Source organism: Citrus sinensis, chromosome 4 (genome assembly GCF_022201045.2).
Source record: "Citrus sinensis cultivar Valencia sweet orange chromosome 4, DVS_A1.0, whole genome shotgun sequence".
Classification (NCBI taxonomy): Eukaryota; Viridiplantae; Streptophyta; class Magnoliopsida; order Sapindales; family Rutaceae; genus Citrus; species Citrus sinensis.
Window position 1 is genome coordinate 18,954,568 of NC_068559.1, and position 21,618 is coordinate 18,976,185.

General features: G+C 33.7%; 1 protein-coding gene across 2 annotated transcripts; it reads left to right on the forward strand.

Moving 5' to 3' along the window:
- The first annotated feature begins 12,071 nt into the window (after positions 1-12,071).
- On the forward strand, positions 12,072-15,260 carry LOC102620096 (transcription factor JUNGBRUNNEN 1). 2 transcript variants are annotated; one of them, XM_006484847.4, is made up of 3 exons: positions 12,072-12,404; positions 13,426-13,724; positions 14,700-15,260. In XM_006484847.4, exons 1-3 carry the CDS (start codon positions 12,191-12,193, stop codon positions 15,105-15,107), a joined length of 921 nt encoding a protein of 306 aa, XP_006484910.1. In that variant the 5' UTR covers positions 12,072-12,190; the 3' UTR covers positions 15,108-15,260. The 2 variants fall into 2 exon arrangements, with proteins under 2 accessions (XP_006484910.1, XP_006484909.1); XM_006484846.4 differs by having other exon boundaries at positions 12,077-12,404; positions 13,423-13,724.
- Positions 15,261-21,618: the final 6,358 nt, after the last annotated feature.

The window sequence follows — 21,618 nt, forward strand, 5'->3', positions numbered from 1 at the left end:
AGCATTGGTTTTATGCACTGGGAAATATTTATTTAAAAATTTTGTAACCATTTGTTCCCATGATGCAATGCTATTAGCAGGCAATGTATTAAGCCATGAACGAGCTCTATCTTTTAAAGAAAATGGGAATAGTCTAAGTTTAACATCATCATCTGAAAAATTCTCATATTTGAATGTTTGACAAATGGCATGAAAATCATTCAAATGATTATATGGATCCTCATTTTCTAGGCCATAAAATGTAGGGAGACAATTTAACACACTAGGTTTTAATTCAAAACTCCTAGCAGCTACATTTGGATATCTTATGCATGACGTGCTCAAATTAGCTAAGGGACTAAAATAGTCCTTAAATGGCCTCTCCTGTGGTGCTTGTAAATCCATTTTATTTTTAACGTGTTTGTGTGTGCGAAGTGTTTTTTCTAATTCAAGGTCTATAGGTTCAAGATTAGGTAATAATGACCTACGACCATGCATGCAAAATAAATAAAATAAAAATAAAGATGCAAACAAAACAAAAAATAAAGATGGGAACAAAACAAATAAAAATAAAGAAGAGGGAGAAATTACGATACTAACCTTATTGCGCTATTACAACCTTTCTATAAAAATACACAAAAATAAATACGTGAAAGAAATTAACTAAAAATTAAATTAATAAGATAAACAAAAAAAAAAAAAAAAAATAAATGGAAAATTAAATTACAAAATTTTAAAGAAATACTAACCTTTAAATGTAGATTCACTTTTTTTTTCTTTTTTTTTTAATAATAAAAAAAAAATACAAGAAAACAAATAAAAGAAATTATTCACAAAAATTAATTCTATGAATTAAAATTACTTACCTCCCCGGCAACGGCGCCAAAAACTTGTTGTGCAAATTTTAATGTACTCGCAAGCGCACGAATCTATTGTAGTGTAGATCAATGGTGACGAGTGTCGATCCCACGAGGAGGTGGATTTTAATTATATATAGAATTAATTTTGTAAATGGGTGGTTGGAATTATGGTGGAAATGATTTGAAATATGCTACAACTTAAATTAAAATGGCGAGAATAAATTCTAAAATTGGTATTGAAATGGCGAGAAGAAATTGAAGAGAATTCTATTGAAATGACGCACTTGGGTATCCGGATCCGTATCAACATGCATCATGGGCTAAATAATCCGTATTAATGCCAATTAAATCATGAGGGGGGAATCCACACCTCATGAACCACGCTCTAATCAATATGGTGCTAAGGGCTTATCGTGCCAAATAATAATAACCTTATACTAGAGAGCCGGTGTAACCAAGGCGGTATCTAGACAAGACTATTATTATTTGTCGACGAGAAGTCAAAACATCCACAAAAATTAGAGGGGAAGAGAAAATAAATTTACCAAATTAAGCCCATGACACATGTTGAGACTTCACCTTCAACCCAAGCTTGAAAGAAAATTAGCCACTCATAGTTGAACTAGGGGCAAAATGGGAATTTATTAAAATACGAAGAAAATACAAGATGGAGAGGGAATTACAGAAAATGGATCCCAAAAATGGATTCAGAGATATCAAATTAGGGGGGGGAGGCCCCCTTTTTATAGATACATGGAGTAAATCATGGCCATCGGATTAAAAATAGTTTGGACGCTCAGGATTGCGCCACGTCATCAGTCAACAGTCCACGGTTTGACCACGCGGATGAACAGTAACACGGTTTGACCCGGATGAACAGTAACGCGGTTTGGTTGAAAATAATCCTGTGTGATGCATGCACCGTACGCGAGATTTTTCGTCCACTGATATGCTGCCACGTCACCATCAACAGTACATAAGAATTTTAGTCCAACAGGATCGTGACACCTCATCAGTCAATGCCACATCATCGGTCAATGCCACGTCATCATCCGTCTATGTGAACAGTGTCGTGAACAGTAACGTATACAGTACCGTACACGTGAATAGTACCGTACATGTGAATAGTGTCATTTTTCCTTTTATGCTCCTCCTAAGGTTTTCGACCGTCCTGAGTTCAAAAGTGATGTCCGTTTTGCCGTCTGATCTCTCCTTTATTGTGAAATGACTATAATGCCCCTAAAATACATAAAATACTTAATTAAAATAAAACACATGTAATTAAATCACAAGAAGGTTAAATATATAAAAGTAAGGGTTGTTAGTAAGACTTAAAATGTAAAATGACGGTTTTCTCCTTTATAAATATGCATTTTCTAACACTCAACACTGAACTTCTCAAACCATGGTCTTGATGCCTGTTTAAGGTCATACAAGGCACGACGAAGTTTACAAACCTTATTTGGAGGATGAGAGCAACCAGGAGGAGGTTTTATATAGACTTCTTCAAAAAGGTCGTCATTAAGAAAAGCATTTTTTACATCCATCTGAAATAATACCCAATGACGAATAGTAGCAACAGCTAATAAGCTTCTCATGGATGTAAGACGTGCAACATGTGCAAAAGTCTCCTCATAATCAATGCCATATTCTTGAGAATACCCTTTTGCGACAAGTTGAGCTTTGTATCGTTCTATAGAACTATCAGATATGGTTTTGATTTTGTATACCCATTTACACCCAATAGCAGTTTTTCGAGGTGGTAGCTCAACTAAGTCCCAAGTATGCGACCTTTCAAGAGCCTAAAATTTTTCTACCATAGCTTGCTGCCAAACATGATTAGAGTTGGCCTCGGAATAAAATTGTGGTTCATACAAGGAAAAGGTGGTAGAGAAACATTTGTAATCTTTAAGCTTAAGAGGTAGTTCTCTTATCTGGGTGGAACGATGAAGAGGTGGAGAATGAATAGTGTCAAAAGAGCTGCAGTTGGTTGATGAGGATCCGTGAGGCAGGATAGGTAACTCAGAGGGAGGCGTAACATTCTCTAGAGCACTTATTTGGAGTTCAGAAGATAGTCCTGGAGCACAATTATCAAGAAACAAATCGATAGTTGTATCTGTAAAGAGGTAAGTGGATGATTTAGGGATATTATGAAAAGATAACATAGATGAAAACATTTATGTTTCCAAAAAACATGTCCAGAGATACGAAGTCTCTTAGAGATGGGACTCCAATATTGGTAACCTTTATGTTTAATGTCATATCTTAAGAAACAACATAAGCAAGCACAAGGCTCTAATTCTGTACGTTCATTGGGTTGAAGAAGAATAAAACAATCACAACCAAAAACTTTAAGTTGATGATAATTAGGTGAGATTCCATATAATCTCTTATAAGGGGATTTATTATTTATAACTATAGAGGGAATGCGATTAATAGCGTATACAGCAGTAAGAGCAGCTTCTCCCCAAAAACGTTCAGGACAAGAAGCAAAGATTAAAAGGGAGCGAACTATTTCTAAAATATGTTTGTGCTTACGTTCAGCTCGCCCATTTTGTTGAGAAGTACCTAGACAAGAGCGATGACATATAATGCCATGTTTATGTAGGAAGTCTAGAAATTCATTATCCTTGTATTCCATGGCATTATCAATACGAAAAACTTTAATAGACTGAGAAAATTGAGTTTTAATCATTTATGCAAAGTCACAATAAATTTTAGTAAACTCATATCTATTTTTCATAAGAAATAGCCATGTAAAACAAGAATAGTCATTAACAAAAATCACAAAATATCAAGATCCACCTACAGTGGCATTTGGTGATGGTCCCCAAATATCAGAATGTATTAAATCAAAAGGAGCATGAGAAACAGACTCACAATTATTAAAATGTAAAGCAGTTTGTTTTGCTATCCAACAAGATAAACAATCAACATGTTCATTGGTAACAGTACCTAATTGCCTACTAGATATTAAAGGCTGCAAACGATTAAGTGACAGATGTCCTAAACGTAAATGCCAGAGGTTTGCAGAAGACGCTTTTGAGGTCGATGCGATAAACCGATGTGTGTGGGAGAAATGAGATGGGATGTGAAGATCAACAGGCTCAAACAAGCGCCCTACTTTACGGCTTATCCCAAGTGTGTGTCCCGTCTTTGGATCCTGCACAGAACAACCAGAGGAAGTGAATATTACATTAAGTCCAAGTTCACATAGTTGACCAACGGATAATAAATTTAAGGTCAATTTTAGAATAAGAAAAGTATTTGATAAGGACAAATTAGAAAGAAAGACATGACCTATATGACTAATTGGCATTGAGGATTCATTAGCAGTGTGTATAGCAGGTGAATTGGAGACAATAGATTTAAAAGTAGAGTCAGGAGTCATATGATTACAACAGGCAGAATCAAAGTACCAAGATGAGTTACCTGACGAAATAGATGAGGCAGAAATAAAAGTATTATCGGATTTTTGGAGAAGTTGTTGGAGAAGGGATTCTAAATCACTAATAGTAATAGAGGTAGAAAAAAAGGATTGCTCAATATTTGCTTGAACAGATGAATTATCATTAACAACTGCAGCAAAAAGTGGGTTACTCTTGAGAGGTGCATCCTTAGGGACAAGTTGTTTGCCTTTATTAGGACAATCTTTTTCATAATGATCTGCCCCAATTTTCTAACAAGATCTACAACGCCTCATTGGACAATTGAGTAAAATGTGACTAGGTTCACGACAATACTTGCATATTTACTTTGAGCTATGACTAGGTTTAGATTGATGAGTTGCCAAAGTTGTATCCATGGGAGGAGACTGTAAGCTAGATCGACAAGTTTCTTCTTCGATAAGCTAATCAATAGTATGATCAAGACTTGGCAACGGAGTCTAATAAAGCAAAGCTGCTCGAGTGGGCTCGAAATTATGATGTAGTGCCATGAGAATTTGTATTAACTGTTGATGATCCCGGTAGCTTGAGAATTTTTCTGCATCTGTAACATCATTCCATTCAGGTTCAGAAAAAGTAAGTTGATCCCGAAGGAATTGCATACGAGAGTGAAAGTCATCAATTGATTGTCCAAGTTCTTGTCTAAGCTGATGTAGAGTCTGTAACAACTGATACTGATGTGAAAGATTTACTGTAGTATAATAATGAGCAAGAAAGTCCCAAAGCGATTTGGTTGTATCAAACTACCCAAACTGGAGATGAATAGATGGTTGGGATGTATTGCGGAACCATATGCTTATTTGATGATTTTTACTATCCCATTCCTTAAGACGGTCAACAAAATTTTCAGCATCTTTGTCTTTTTTTTGGATTGGTTGAATAATGGTTTCAGTAATATAGCGCCACAATCTGCGACCTTTAAGAAAACTACACATTACTCGAGCCCAAAGAACATAATTATGTCCATCAAGTATAATATGAATATGCTGTGAAACATCATATTTTTCCATCCAAAAACAAAAACTAACTAAGCAATAAAGAAGATAATAAGTAAAGTCGATGCTTTTCATACCTCAGTGTATCATATTAATAGACTTCCTACCTCTGCCCTTAAGATGTCTATTCCATATGAAAAATTATACAAACATAAAGCTGATTACAACATGCTGAAATTTTTTGGATGTGCTTGCTATCCATACTTGAGAGATTACAATAAGCATAAATTTGATTATCATACAACCAAGTGCATCTTTCTTGGTTACAGTCCATTTCATAAAGGCTTCAAGTGTTTTCATCCCTCTGGTCGTGTGTATATTGCTAGACATGTCAATTTTGATGAAACTTCATATTCATTCTCTTCAGATCCTGATTTTCACTCTTTGAACAAATCTCAGTCAAACTCTTATGATTCAATTACAACTATACAAGTATTGCAATTGTCTACCTTACCTGTCATATCAGATCTTTCAAATAACAGTAATGAATCTCTTTCTCAAGCATATACTAGTGGTGATAACCTTCCTTCAGCAGTAGATTCAACACAAGTACATGTCTCAGATCAACAACCCTCAAACACAAACAATGTCTCATATCAACAACCAATTTTACCTGCACCTACAATACTACCTTCCATACTTGACACAACAATTAATCAATCTCCAGATGAAATTCCACAAAATCAACATATTCTAACCTTACCATCTCTAAACCACCATCCCATTGTTACTAGAGGAAATGCAGGTATCTTTAAGCCAAAGCTATATACTGCAGTTTTGTTGCACAAAGAACCAGAAACTGTTCAGGAGGCTCTCAACAATGAAAGATGGTTTCAGGCAGTGAAAGCTTAATATAATGCATTAATATCAAATGGCACTTGGACATTGGTACCAAGAATAGAAAATCATAAGCTTGTTGGCAACAAATGGGTTTTCAGAATAAAAATCAATACTGATGGAAGTGTTGAAAAGTACAAGGCAAGATTGGTTGCTAAAGGATTTCAGCAAATTGAGGGTGTTAACTATTTCGAGACTTTCAGCCCAGTGGTAAAATCAGCAACAGTTAGAGTGATCTTAAGTTTGGCAGTGATGAACCAGTGGCAGATAAGACAAGTTGATGTGAATAATGCATTATTAAATGGAGATCTAACTGAAGAAGTTTATATGAGGCAGTCAGAAGGATTTGTTGATCCACAAAGACTAGACTTTGTATGTAAATTGCACAAAGCTCTTTATGGCCTGAAACAGGCTCATCGTGCTTGGTTTGACAAACTGAAAGGTAGTCTTATACAATGGGGATTCAAAAATTCTAAGTCTGACACATCTCTATTCTTGAGAAGAACCAAGAGCTCAATCATTATAATTCTGATATATGTAGATGACATATTGATTACAGGATCAGATTGTGTTAAGTTGGAAGAGTTTATTAAGTTGTTCAGCTCTGTATTTGCATTAAAGGATCTGGGGAGACTATCTTATTTTCTAGGTATAGAAGTGTTATATGGTCATGATAGTATATACCTGTCACAAAATAAGTATATCTGAGACTTACTTGCAAAAGTTGATATGCTTGAATGCAAAGGAATAGACACACCAATGAGCAGTAGTAAAGATTACAGATTGCAGAAGAATGTTGAGGGAGAAATGGGTTACTATATTGAAGATCCTACTCATTACAGAAGTATAGTTGGAGGACTGCAGTATTTGGTTTTGACTAGACCTGAGATTGCTTATTCTGTTCACAAACTAAGCCAGTATGTGTCTTCACCAACTCTTCAACATCTTATGGCATGTAAACGAGTGCTAAGATATTTGAAGGAAACACAAGAATATGGTCTGAAGTTTGTTAGAGAATGTGACATGAAGCTTACAACATTTACAGATACTGATTGGGGAAGTGATCTTAATGATCAAAGATCAGTTGGAGCTTATTGTGTATACTTGGAAAACAATTTAATCTCATGGTCTTCAAAGAAACAATCAGTGGTTACCAAGTCATCTGCTGAAAGTGAATACAGAGCTCTTGCTGCAGCTGTTTCTGAAATAACATGGCTAAAGTCATTGTTCCTTGAAATTTGTTTATGTTGTGATGAAAAACCAATCATATGGTGTGACAATGTGAGTGCTGCTGAACTTGCTCGCAATCCAGTATTTCACTCAATAACAAAACACATAGAAATTGATCTACACTTTATCAGAGACAAGGTTTTGGCTGGAGACTTGAAGATACTATATGTTCCCAGTGCAGAGCAAATAGCTGACATATTAACTAAGCCATTGAACTCTTCTCAATTCAATTATCTAAGACTCAAACTCAATGTGCAGTTATGTCCCTTGAGTTTGAGGGAGACTGTGAAGAAAGCTCACTGTGTTGAGTTAAAACGAGAAAGGAAGCCAGCAGTCAAGATTCTTCAGCAATGCAACGTTAGTGCTGAGTCAGTTGATTCTGTTAAGGAGTGTTGAAAGCTCACGTGACTATTAGTTAGTTAATTAGCTTTTAGTTAGTGATTCAGCATTTTGATTGGATGATTTGTTGCAATGCTTTTTTTATCAGTTGCAGCTGGCAAATAAGTTGTATATAAACAGAGTCTGTAACAATAGCTTCAATTAATGAAAAAGAAACATTCCAGAGAGTTCATCTATTTTCTCTAAGATTCTCAATAACCAAACAATCATTTAGCTTAATTTGCTATTATTTTACATTATACAGTTAGAAAATTTAAGATTATGCAACACCGTTAATTATAATATAATCTTACTATGATAATTTAAAATTATATAATAATTGAACATTAGTATTTGGTTCCATAAAAATCTTAGACGTTTCCTCATTCATTGTTCTCTGTCCATTAACTAATAGTCTCAAATTCGCATCATTAAGTAATTAATTCTTTAAGAAAATAATAAGGAAATGATACAATTTAATTAAAAAAAAATATTATCTATAGATCATACTAGAGCTGAATGCTGACGATCAAAACTTACAACAGCTGCATGCATGTTATCTATCAACGTGTTTTGTACGTGGCGACTACTTGTATATTCGTGGCCCAAGACTGAGAAGATGACTGACAAAGTGATAAGAGCCTATTCTCCTTTGAATGTTAAGAGTTTTTGACTCATCCGCCAATAATTTTGAGATTTTGGCCCTGTTGACCAGGAAAATTCCCGGGGTCAATAAAATCAGCTGATCATCACTTGATTGGTTCACATTTCTTTATTCTATGAATTATTCAATACCTTTTGTAATTTCATGAATCATTTTGTTATCCCTATTTAGCACTTTACATGGCTAGGGTTTAGCGAGTGGTTTTTGAGCAACGGAGTTTAAATCATAGGAAAGTATGAAAGTTATAAATTTATTTGGGTTTTCTCTACTCTCTCTCTTTTTTCCAAAAACAAATAAAAAATAAAAAAAATAGACAGTTTTGAGAACTGCAATAGGTTTGCGCTCGAGAAATTTGTGTTAGCTTTGTGATTGGCAATTGTTTCTATTTTTATAATATATTATAAATTTAACGACTAATTAATTATCAATCAACAATATTGATTGACTCAATCTATGTTAATCAATCATTATTCCCAAATCCAAATCCAAGTGACTTTATATAGCTTATGTGAGATAACCCAACAACTAATCACCCCTTCACACATCAGGTGCTGGGTCATAGAACAAGTAATCCGTTTCTCCCGTTAGATTATTGAGGCAGGAATGTTGGTGAACTTAAATGACGCTCTAATACTGGTGGAATAGGCGAATAAGTGGTCAATGTTAAGCCTCTCTCAACCTCAGAAGTACCTTACCACAATCAATGTGAGTGAATCACCGCCATATGTTGACTTTTTTGGACTTCAATATTGTATCAAAGTGGATTCAAAGTGTTCAAACATGTGGGATTCAGCCATTATGACAAAAATTTTATTAAAAATGTTATTGAGCAAAATTCTTCCTTCTCCATTTCTCTTCTTTCGTGTAGGCAACTTTCATTTTCCTTATTGCCTTATTGTCTAACTTTCGGTTGGCTTTGAATAACAAAATTCAATTCCACCGTACGTACACAAGTAGAATTGTACCTCAAGATATAAGTGACACATCAAGCTTTTTCTGATGGAAAATGCTAAGTATCAAGAAAAACGAGAGAAGGACGAGAGAATGAAGCATGTGGTGGGAGGAGAGAGAGAAAAAAAAGCTGACAGCAGAGAGAGAGAAGAGACAATTCTCTCGTCATTCTCTCATTATTCTTGATATTTAGCAGCCCTCTTTTCTAATTCAGAAGATCAGCCAAATCACTTTATTTAATTTTCTTTATCCTCACCGTTTATCCAACTGAATGGATGAAAAGTAGAAATTAAAGAAGTGATACAGCTTTGAAAGTCAAAACGAAGAAACTGAAGTGTTCTTTTTCATTACAAATGAGAACAGGGCTTGATTCTTTTTATACGAGCCTTTAAATTTGTGTCAGGACCATAAACCTAGCCTATTCCGTACGTAATTCATACCCAACGAAATTCTGGGGCACATGCTTGTAAAGTCTTGGCTGAATAGTGGTAATGACTGTCCAACTGCCTTTGGGAAAAAATTAATGTAAAGCCATAGGCATTGGTTTACTTTTCGCATTCAATTCCGCACAAATCAGATGTGACCATATTAGCACTAATGCTCGAGATCTATTAATCTGTAGTCACGTTTATTTGGGCGAGAACATTGTTAAAATGGATGATTCTTTGGAAAGTCTTTATTTAGATTTTAAAAAAAAAAATCATACATGCTCATTAGAAAAAAAATATTTAATGTCAAATATTTTAAAAACATGTATATTGTATAGATTAAAAGACATCCCCACCGGATGTCAAATGTTTTAAAAACATGTATATTGTTTTTTTAGCTACCCTCAGTAGATTACCTAATAGGCTATAGTTAGGATATAAAATTAGACATTTTTATTTTTTAAAAAAAAATGTTATGTAATAAATTTTTTTTCTCACATACCAATTCAATTACAATCAATATTTTTTTCACGTACCAATTCAATTACAATCAAGTGTTTGTGGTTTTTTTAGGTGAACATCGACGACACAAAAGAGTGTTTATTTACAAAAAAAAAATCATAAGAAATAAATCTAATCAAGAGACAAAATGAGTCTCATCCCTCAAAATACACGTGAAGCTAAAACCAAAATTAGGGGTATGCATTTTGCTGGAACCGAACCAGTATTACTTCCAGTCAGTTCAATTTAGAGATCCGTTTTAATTTCATTCATAATTTTTTGAACCGATTAATTTTGATAGTTACTTCGCATTTTGAGATAAAAACTTGTGGATTTCCAAAGGAGCATCAGTCCCATCAAGTAATTACCTCAATGCATTGAAGCCCCAAATTAAGTAGCTAATCCGTCAGCAATGCTATTATTTCATGAAAAGTGTTGAGTGAAACTAGGGTCCGTATGTTTGATATTGAAGTTAGCTAGTTGTAATTTAAAAGTTATAGTATTAAAGTATTTGATAAACACTAATTGTTGTAGTTTGAAAGTTATGTTAATATAATTTTTTACTTGTATAATAGAAAATCTATTATATATTTAATAATTTTGACAAAATTATTATTTAAAATTTATATTTATTATATATTATTAACTTTTGTTTCATAATTACAGTTTTTTTTCACAACAATTATAATTTAAAAATTACAGCACCTCAATTCTAAATAAGACTTAAGTAAAACGAAAATTAATAAGAGATTTTATTTTTAAGTGTAATACGACTAGAAGTTAAATCTTCTCTCATTTATGTGAGAATGTTTCGAATCTCAGGAATATTATTAATTTTGAGAAGGTTCTGGTGACTTTTAAAACATAGAGAGAAAAATAGTTAATTTCACGAAATGAAAGGAAGTTTTGGTCACTGTTCCAGCGCATTTCTTAAGAATTGTGTGATATGACAAATTTTTCAAGAGCCACAATGTGTGAAAAAATAATATTGTGTTTTAATTTGCCTCTTGTGAGGTCGTGCGTTGTTTCTTTCTATAGAATTAATGCGTAAAATTTTGAGGGCTGCGTGTGTGAATATGATAAAAATCGTTTTCTTCAAAAGAACCGAACCAGGGTATGTATTTATGTATGTGTATTTATATATAAAATAGGTGTCTTTTCTGTCATTTTCACTCCTAGAAAATGCTTGCACATATATCCCCCATTTCAAAAAATGACAATTATATTCAAAGAGATAATATATCAAGCCATGAATAATCAGACAGTATTTATCCTAATCAATTAACTTCAAAGGACTTAACCAAGTAGCTTGCAAGTGATCATCACTGGGGAAGAATTATAATTATTCTGAAATATACATACTTTACTTTCAAGTTAAAGAACAGAGTCTATAAAGGAGGCTTAAAGAGTTATGTTGATGAGCGTTATTAGGCTTTGAAGATACGAATTAGTCAAAGAATCCTCTATAAAATTATTGATGTTTCTCGTTGTCCGTCACTGTTGGAATTTTTTCTCTTTTTTTTTTCCTTTTTTTTCTCCCAAAATTAATGGCTAGCTTTGAAAGCTTCTTCTTTTGAATTTCTCTGTATGATGTAGTCAAATAATAGGCCCGCTCAGGTGGACTTTTATATTTGTTTATTCAATAACATACTTCCAGATTTCATTAAAATCAAAATGAAATTTCTTTAAGTCTTGAATTATATATCAGCAATGGACGACTTTTTCTATGACTCTTTTGTCCTTATAATAAGTTAATAAAAATTTATTAATCTGATATGACATAATCAAAGTTGTGATTGACCAACGCAGAGCATAGCTCAGCATTATTTCATGAATAGGTTATATATAAAAACTGCTTCCACTTTGAGACTTTGTATAGCTAGAACTTCAAATAGTTAAAGAGACGGAGTGAGAGAGAGATATGGAGATGACAAAGATGAGTACCACTACTACTACAAGTTCAGATAATAAGCTGCAGAATCATGAAGAAGTTATGCTTCCAGGGTTTAGATTTCATCCAACTGATGAAGAGCTTGTTGGGTTTTATTTGCGGCGAAAAGTTGAGAAGAAGCCTATCAGTATTGAAATCATCAAGCAGGCTGATATTTACAAATATGATCCTTGGGATCTTCCAAGTAAGATTTTCTTGAATCCATATATATATGTATGTATATTCATCTGTGTTCCATAAATTTTGCTTGTGTTATCATATAATAAGTTGACTTGATGAGCTTCAACTCTAAGCTAATAATTTTTTTATGCTCTGTGTTCAACTGAGAAACAAAACAAGATACTAACTAGATTCATATATATACCATCAGGAGAAATTAATATCTTCTTTTCATGTGAGGTCTGTTAACTGCTATAGCATGAAAATTGTACACACAAAGAGAAAATTAGGGCATACCGAAGCAATGGAAAGAATTAATTAATCGTAATTAAGCTTTCTGATTATACCATAGAATATGGAAAAATTCTAAAATATGATATTTATGAACTTCGTATGTGTACATATTTGCATACGTGTCATTATTCTACAGACTTTTTTATACATATACCTCCGATGTACAAAAGTTTTTCTCGTTTTGCAAATATGCAAAATCTTTCAGGACTGTTATATTACACTGTGAGTCAAGAAAACTGATTAAGTAGTTTATATCCTTTTACTAAAAAGGATTTTTAAAAATTGCAAAGTGTTTGATCCACCAACTAGTTAATTTTATGTTCAACTATATACATTTTTTAACTTAATTCAAAATCATATATTTTTTTTGATAATTAAAGTCACGTTCATCAATATAACTAATATTATAATCTAAGTTAATTGAGGCATATATACATATATATATATATATAAACATCTTCATGCATGAAAAAGCTAAACTACATATATGTATGGAAAATTTTTCAGTATGGAACCCCTGTTTATAACATTGTAAACTGGTTTACAATATTATAAATGTATGAAAAACTTTGATTTCCAATGTTGTAAACAAGATCTCAGACTATATAAAATCTGGATTCTAGGACCGGAAAATGACTCATATAAACGTTATAAAATCAATAAACGTTACAGGGTCCCGGACTTAATAGAGAATTATTTTTATATTTGTTGTTTATTGACTTTACCTTGTAACGTTTATGACGATGAAGAAGTGAGTACGGTTGGGGACAAGGAGTGGTACTTTTTCTGCATAAGAGGAAGAAAATACAGGAACAGCATCAGGCCAAACAGGGTGACAGGATCTGGATTTTGGAAAGCCACCGGCATCGACAAGCCGATTCATTCGGCGAAGGAACCCCATGAATGCATTGGCCTCAAGAAATCATTAGTCTACTATCGAGGAAGTGCTGGAAAAGGAACTAAAACTGATTGGATGATGCATGAATTTCGCCTTCCGCCGAATGGAAAAATTACCAATTTCTCCAACACCAAGGATATTGCCCAAGAAGCTGTAAGATTCTTAATTCCACCCTTCATTATTTATTAATCTTTTTAGTTAACTTGCACTTGATTAATTTCCTTGCATTATGTCACTAAATGTTGTGAAAATGATAGGGCAACCGATAATTTCGATCGATACACATAACTAACTAATCAGGCAAGCCATTCATTGACCTTGTGAAACAATTTTATCAATGTACCAAAAGTTAAGCTTACCTCAAATTAGAAACTTACCTGTGCTGTTTAATTAAGAACAAATATTACTGTCATTGAACCATCTGTTAAGATCTCATTTTGCACTCGGTCGTCATTGTTTATGTCTAAGTTAATAAATAATACACATCTCAATCTACAAATTTTATCAATTTCTTTTTCCTTTTTAGTAATTCAGAGGTAAAACTAGCTCCTCATTAGTGTTTTCTAATGGATGTGTGACCCTCCATCACGTTATAGCCTAGTCTTTGTTAGATAGAAATTAAAGTAGTGTGGGCTCCACAAATTAACTCTAGTCATATGTATAACTAATTAGATTAGGATCCTTAATTCATATTTAATTTTGGACGAAGGGTTACTATAAACTATATATTTAATTAAGAACTATTCTCAACCGATGTGGAATTATCTTTCAGTCGCTTTTACAGCCTTCACTTATGCGTGCTTATAGAATTAGTTTTATACATTTTTCATGCTTGAGAGATATATTTATACTGAAAACGACTCCTCATTTCATTCATGTTTAATAATGAAATCGACAAATAAAATATAAATGCACCGTTGAGGAAATTCTTAAACCATTCTACAGTTAATATAGAATTTTGTCTAACTTTCATTTCTCAAATGAAAGCTAAATTAAATTTGTTTCTAGCTTACGAAATTAATGTAATATGAGCTTCAATTTCTAAGAAGGTACATGTAGAACAAGAATTTTAAAAGTCCAGAAAGAGAAAACCAAATGAGTAATCATTTTTTTCCGAATGATTTGCAGGAAGTATGGACACTGTGCCGAATATTCAAACGAACTCCATCTTACAAAAAGTACACACCAAATTGGAAAGACAGTAGCACTGTTGCTGCTGCCAATGCCACCAAATTACACAACCCCACTGATTCAAGCTCCAAAACCTGCAGCAGCAGCTTGGAATCTGAAACCAGCTGTGAGCAGCAGCAGTACATGCATCAACAAAAAGAAACAAAACCCTTCATCATCAACCACGTTGACCAAAGAAACCATCCGCTAACTACTCAGTCCCAATTATCTCCATATCCGGCTTCTTATTATTCAAGCCTTTGGAATCTAAATGGCGATGATTTCTTTACGAATGGGAACTGGGATGAATTGAGATCAGTTGTTGAGCTTGCCGTTGATCCCCCTCATGTTTATGACTGTAGATAAATGTTTAAGCCAAATTTGCATGCTGTATTTTAAAGGTTTTTTTTATTAATTTTCCCACTGACAGGACCTATATAGTTAGAAATTTTCATAAATAATGAGTGATATATCAACAGCTTTATATACGAATAATGTTGACGCCGTATTCATGGTCTACCTATTTTGCAATGGCTGTCACTTGTCAAGCGCAAGACTTTTTTTTTTCCTCCCCCAAAAATGATAACCATCTTTTTCGTTACAGGATAATAAATGTTCCATAAACACACATTAATCTGTAAATACAAGGAAAAAGAGTTACTACTAAGGAAAAGAACTTGTTATTAATAAGAAAAAATCTATGAATCATTAATAAAAAGCTTGTGTCACAGTTAACACCCACGTAATACATGATAGATAAAAATTTACTGGAACCAGCCCAAATCAGTTTTATTGTGGCTGTTTTCACCAGATTTTCATTAGGATCCGATTTGAATAACTCAATTGCTTGCACAGGATCTGGTTCTAATCCAATCCAAAAAAGTAAATTTATATTTAAGGTTAGATTGGGTAATAAGACTTAGGTGCATTATTTTGATGTTTAAGGCAAGTAGTTAGCTATGGTGATCTAGTTTGTAAGCCCGATATGGTTGTATAGGGGACAATAAGGAGAGTTTAGTGAAGTTCTTAAGAGTTAACATAGAAAGTTGATATGGGGAGCTCAAGTAAGTTTAAGAATAGTTTAGTTTTAAGTTAGGGGCACTACTAGAAAAATGGTATTTACTGACTTTAGAATAGTGTCAGAAATTACTTTTACTGACACTTGTTAATTGTGTCAGTAATCTGGGAGTCAGAAAAATAGTGACACTTGTAAGTGGTGTCAATGATTACTATTACTACAGTATCATCGATATTATGGCACCATAGTGTTAGTAGTTATTGATATTTTATTAGTGTCTATGATTACTGTTACCATGGTATCACTAGTTAATTTATTTTTTAAAAAGTAAAAAATTAAATTGGATCATTGCCTATTGATTTATTTGTAAAATTAAAAGCACCACAAAATAACAAAAAGAAATTGATTTATATCACAAAATCTTTCATTTCACATTTAAATATTATTAGTATATATTACAAATTGAACTTCAATAGCCAAAATATGAGATATCCTACTCTCATAACTAAATAATCCAAATTCAATACATAAAAATTAGTCTCTGTCCCTATCTGACCAACTTCCATCAGAATTAGCCTCATCACTTATGCTTTCACTGTAATAATTGGAGCGCCTCCGACTCCAAGTTGTTTCATGAACTTAACGTTCATCATCATGGCTTCTGCCAGAACCACTTTTCACAATATCAGTCTCCCTTGATCTGGACCTTCTGTAATGATGCCTGCATAAGAAATTACAAAACCATAAATAACCAGAAGATTTCTAACATCAGCAGTAAATACATTAACTAATGAAATTTGATCATAGTTTGGATCATCATCCCTTGTACATAAGATTGCAATGCTACATCACCAAAGGCTTCTTGTTGAATCTAATTATTTTCTTGTCATGCTTGCAACATGGTCATTACACCACATACTAATCATACATTTTTGAAAGTAGGTTTTAAACTCGAACAATAGACCAAAAAAACCAACAGAATAACTTTCTTTAAATCTTGCATTGTGAGAACATCTTTTCATTATTCATTGCTTCTAAGAAAACCGAGTTAGGAGACTCGAAGAAAACACAAATGAAGAGAACGATACTATGAAGAAACCTCTCAAAATCATCAGTCAAACATGGAAGTTTAAACTAAAAAATTCAAATAACAGAAAGTGAATTAAATAAACAAGAGTTCATATATACCAAGTACAGTTTTTAGTGTCTATGACTAGTAATAAAAGCATACCTGTCGGCATTAGTTGAATCTATCTTGTTCCTCGTTTATCCTAAGCGTTCTTGATTCCAGGTCCCAGATTCATCAGAATAACCAAATAAAGCAGCCATCTTTTTCACCCAATATCTCGGAGGTGGTTTATCCCAATCAGCCCATTCATAGTCTCCGCTAGGGTTGCGAAAATAGTGGATAAAATTGCAAGCCATTCCACGAGAGCATGTCTGTTAAAATATGCCCAACAAAGATAACAAGAGTGTAAAAAAAAGAAGAAAAGAAACAAACTCATTTCGTATCAAAAGCAAAATGGCAAAGAAAAAAGCAAGTGTATAAGCCGCACAATTATAACTCTGAAAAATGAGACAATTGGCTGTACCTTTAGTCTTGACTTCATATATTCCCCACATATGGCAATCTTCCATCTAGTCACATTAATAAATTCACATGTGATCTGTCAAGAAACACACAAATAAATAAACCATCACCATCCAGAAAATGACATGCTGTAAAATTCAGTAAACAGTAATGTGTTGATTACAATTTAAGTATGGAGAAAAATTTCAGATTAGACTATGTCAACAGTGTCCATAGATAGTTAAAAGATGGGAGAATGTGCTGGCGTTCACTAAGCATATAATTTTTCACAGCTTAACCCATTGCAATTTTACCAGTGTCAAGTCTAAAGGAAACTACTTAGGAATCTTCTGTAAAGTAAATAAATAGTGAAACAACTGTTCTCATAGCAATAAAATGAAATTATTTTAATATTTTTCTTCAACTTTCAGACCAATTAAACAAGTGAAGCAATTTTAGTACAATGCACAGCAATTTAAGCTGAATGGACAATTGGAACAATTACGGAACAACTAAACCCCAACGAATACTGCAAAAACAACCCTTAAACAATGACTTAAGAAAGTAGAAGCTTCTCTTAAGAAAGTAGAAGCTTCTCCTAGATCATGCCTTTTCAATCTCCCTTTGCTAAGAAAGATGCCCTAGTATTTAAGACTATCCAAATCCTATCAACATGTTGGGACATTCAAATACAGCCTCCAAGAAGACATGCTGTAAGCTTTACAACTGAAGTCTGTCGGATAAACCAAATCTTATACCCAATGCCAAGAGCTTTAATTCAATCCATTTTAACAGGCACCAATTACCAGGAATGCAGGCAGACAAAGAGGATCAAAATGACAGGATATTAGTATTCTGGAATTTCTATCAGAAACATGAAAAGTGGCAAGGCCTATTCACTGAGAGCCAAACATTTTTTAAATAGTAGTTACTTTATATAAAACAAATAAATATAAAGTAGAAAGTAAGCTCCAACAATTTTTCACAAAGACCTGTTTCCCAGTAAAGTAACGGCCATTGACAGAATGGTAAGCGAGAACAGCTGATTCCAGCGACTTATAGTGAACATAGACATTTCCTCTTAAGTGGGAAGAACCATTTCTACACACCTGCACATATTTGTTAGTTAGTAAATGAAGAACACCAACAACATGTGTCAGTAAATAGGTGTTGTGGCAAACAATCCCAAACCTTCCAAAGTAATGACCATTGTTAGATGACCAGCTCTGACAATCGACGATATATAGTATATTCCACAAGAAACTACTAGTTGTTAAGGAGAAATTTTTAACTCAAACAGAGTTGTACAGTTATGTGACTAGTGAGAGAGAGAAAGAAAGAAAGAAAGAAAGAGAAATAAGCCAAACATATAAACAAGAAATTTCATAATAGCTAAAATCATTTGCAGCATGTAGGATACATAATAGCTCATAGCCTTCACTCTTACCCAATCAAGGCCAACACCATGAATCTCCATCATTATGAAAACATAAATCTCTGATTTCACATAGTCAAAGAAAAGAAATAAAATGTGAACTCAAAAGAACTCACCAGTGATACTATCTAGAATAGTTATAAACATATTACAATATATCAACTGGAAAAATATTTTTCTGTATAAAAAGCATCTTATATATAGCAAGGACAATGCGTATATAAAATGATCCAACAAATTGCACAAAAGTATAGAAGTTTGGAAGAGTCCTTATCAGGATACAAGAATCAGCAATTACATACCTCGAGCCTCTCATCTTGCTCCCAAGCAAGCCCGAGACCATTATACATATTCTTGATGAGCAGAGTGCACGATTTATCAGGGTAAAAATGAACTATGCTGCATCTCTGACCAAACCGACAAGCTCCAGTCTTCAAATGGAAAGGACAATAAGCTTTATCCTGCCATATATAATAAAAACATGATTGACCATGATAAATAGGCAAATATAATAGAAATGAAATATAATACAGTAATTGCAAATTGAAAATTTCAGATAGACAGATTGAAAGAAAAGACATGCCTGTTCAGTTCCAAAATTAGGCACTTGTTGAGCAACAGTCTCCAACGCCTGTTGTGCATTCTGGTGATCAGCAAAGGCTTCTGATTGTGGGGGCAGAGGATTTGATGTAGGCCTATCAACATCCTGCAAAAGGAAGTAATAACGTAGAAAGTTTAATTTTTACCATAACCGAAGAGAATGGGCATCCTAAAGTAAAGTAGAAACAAGCCTAACATAGTTGTCAATAGAGTCAAAATTACCTCTTTTTTACTTAGTGGGTTCGCATCCTTCTTCGGAACTCTGACCTTTTTCTTCCTGATAATAATCTCATTTCCTTGCCATATAATTTCTGCAGGCCCTTCTTCAACATATTCTCAATCATCATCCTTATCACATTCATTCTCTTTTCGCCTCTAAATTCGCGATGCTCCGAGAACATGTCGTAGCTGGTGAACAAGCGAAAGATATGTTGCAAGTTCTCGGCGTCCCCACTGCCGGATGGGAGGATACGTGTCAAGATCTAGGAGGCGGAGAGAGGGGTGTTGGCCCCAACTTGCCAGATGGCATCTGGTACGTGGAGACGGATGGCAGCGGTTAGAGACATGGGAACACTTATCATGTTGGCCAGCTCCATTACAGCCAGTCTTACCTTCTTCCTGCCATCTCTGCACTCGTTATCTTCCATTACTGCTTACTGACCTTTGATTTCGCGCACCATGCCGGCCAAACAAAAAGGTAAGACCTGAGCACTTTTTGACAATTTGGATGTTAGGGATTTTTCAGATCTGGGGAGCTTAGGAGGGAACGAATACTTTGTTAGAGGGAGTTGAAAAGTTGTATTTTGGATAAGGTAAGTCTTGTGCATTTGTTTTGTTTTTATCCACTCAAAAAGTATAACTCTAAAAAAATTAAAAATAATTCGTAGCCTAGTGGTCTTTTGATTCAATGTAGAAGCTCTAGGTTTAAGAGGTCTTGGGTTCGAATTTAGACTAAAACAAAATTAAAATGATAATTTTTAATTGCTGATACCTAAGCGTCATTGATCGCTATTACTAAAGCTATTGATACTTCAGTATTAGTAATTAGTAATACATATTTGTTAAACGCGGAAAATAATCCAAATATATGTATATACTGATATTTTTAAATAAAGTGTCAGAACACAAGTATCAGTAAAGACCATTTTTCTAGTAGTGGGGATATTCAACATAACTGAGGTAACTCAGATGAGCTCATATACGAAATATGATATGGGCATCAAAATCACCATAATAAGTGAAAATAAGTGAAAATAAGCATAAATATAAAAGACACAAGATTTATACAGTTCGGCACTTTAGCCTAAATAAGATTTACACTGTTTGGCACTTTAGCCTACATATATGGGAGTAACTCATCTGTAATCCACTATATAATGTAGTATTACATTATTTTTATTATAGTGTAAGTAAAATCTTAGTAAAGGTTGTTTATAGTGAATGGTAACATGATGAAGAATACAAATTTTGTAGAGAAAAGAGAATTTTTCGACAGAAGAGTGAGGGAAAAGTCCTTTAAAAGCTAAGGTGGTTAAGATCTTCCATTAAAGCATAAAATGGAGAGAAAAACCCTAGAAAATTGAGGGAGAAGAAGAAGATGAAGCGCCCCTTTAGTTTCGAGAGATGAAGAGAACTAAAACGGGGTACAATCTATATGCTTTTAAGTGAATATATATAGGTTGAGTGCCTAATGAGCACTTTGATCTTTTATGCCATGTTGAACCTCTCTACTAGCTAGATCTTCTTTAGATGAAGGTATTCTATGGCTTTTAACTTGCTAGCCAAGCTATAATTGGTATTTATCATTTGGACCTTTTTCCAAGTGGAGCTTGTTGAGAGCTGCCCGTGTGAAGGCCATTATAGAGATGTTGAGGTTACCTTCGCTGGCAGGTACTTCTGTGGATTGGATTTCCTATTGGTTCTATGTTCTTCGACTAAAGCAAAGAATTTTTCTCATTGATGTGACATTTAGAAAGCACATGTAAGACCTAAGTATCTCTTATCTTATTCTAACTTTGCCTTTCTAAGTGATTTAAATTTACTAAGACTGTCCTCATCCCTGATTAGCTCGTGTAGGGTCCCTGAGGTATAACTTTTTCCACCAATCAACTTCTTCTGTATTATTACTTTGCCACTTATTAGCTTGCAACTAGTTTATAAATATCCTTCCAAATTTACCTCTAAACAGTATCATAACCAATATTTCTACTTTTATGGGAGAATTTAATCCCAACTCAACTATAGGAGGTGAATG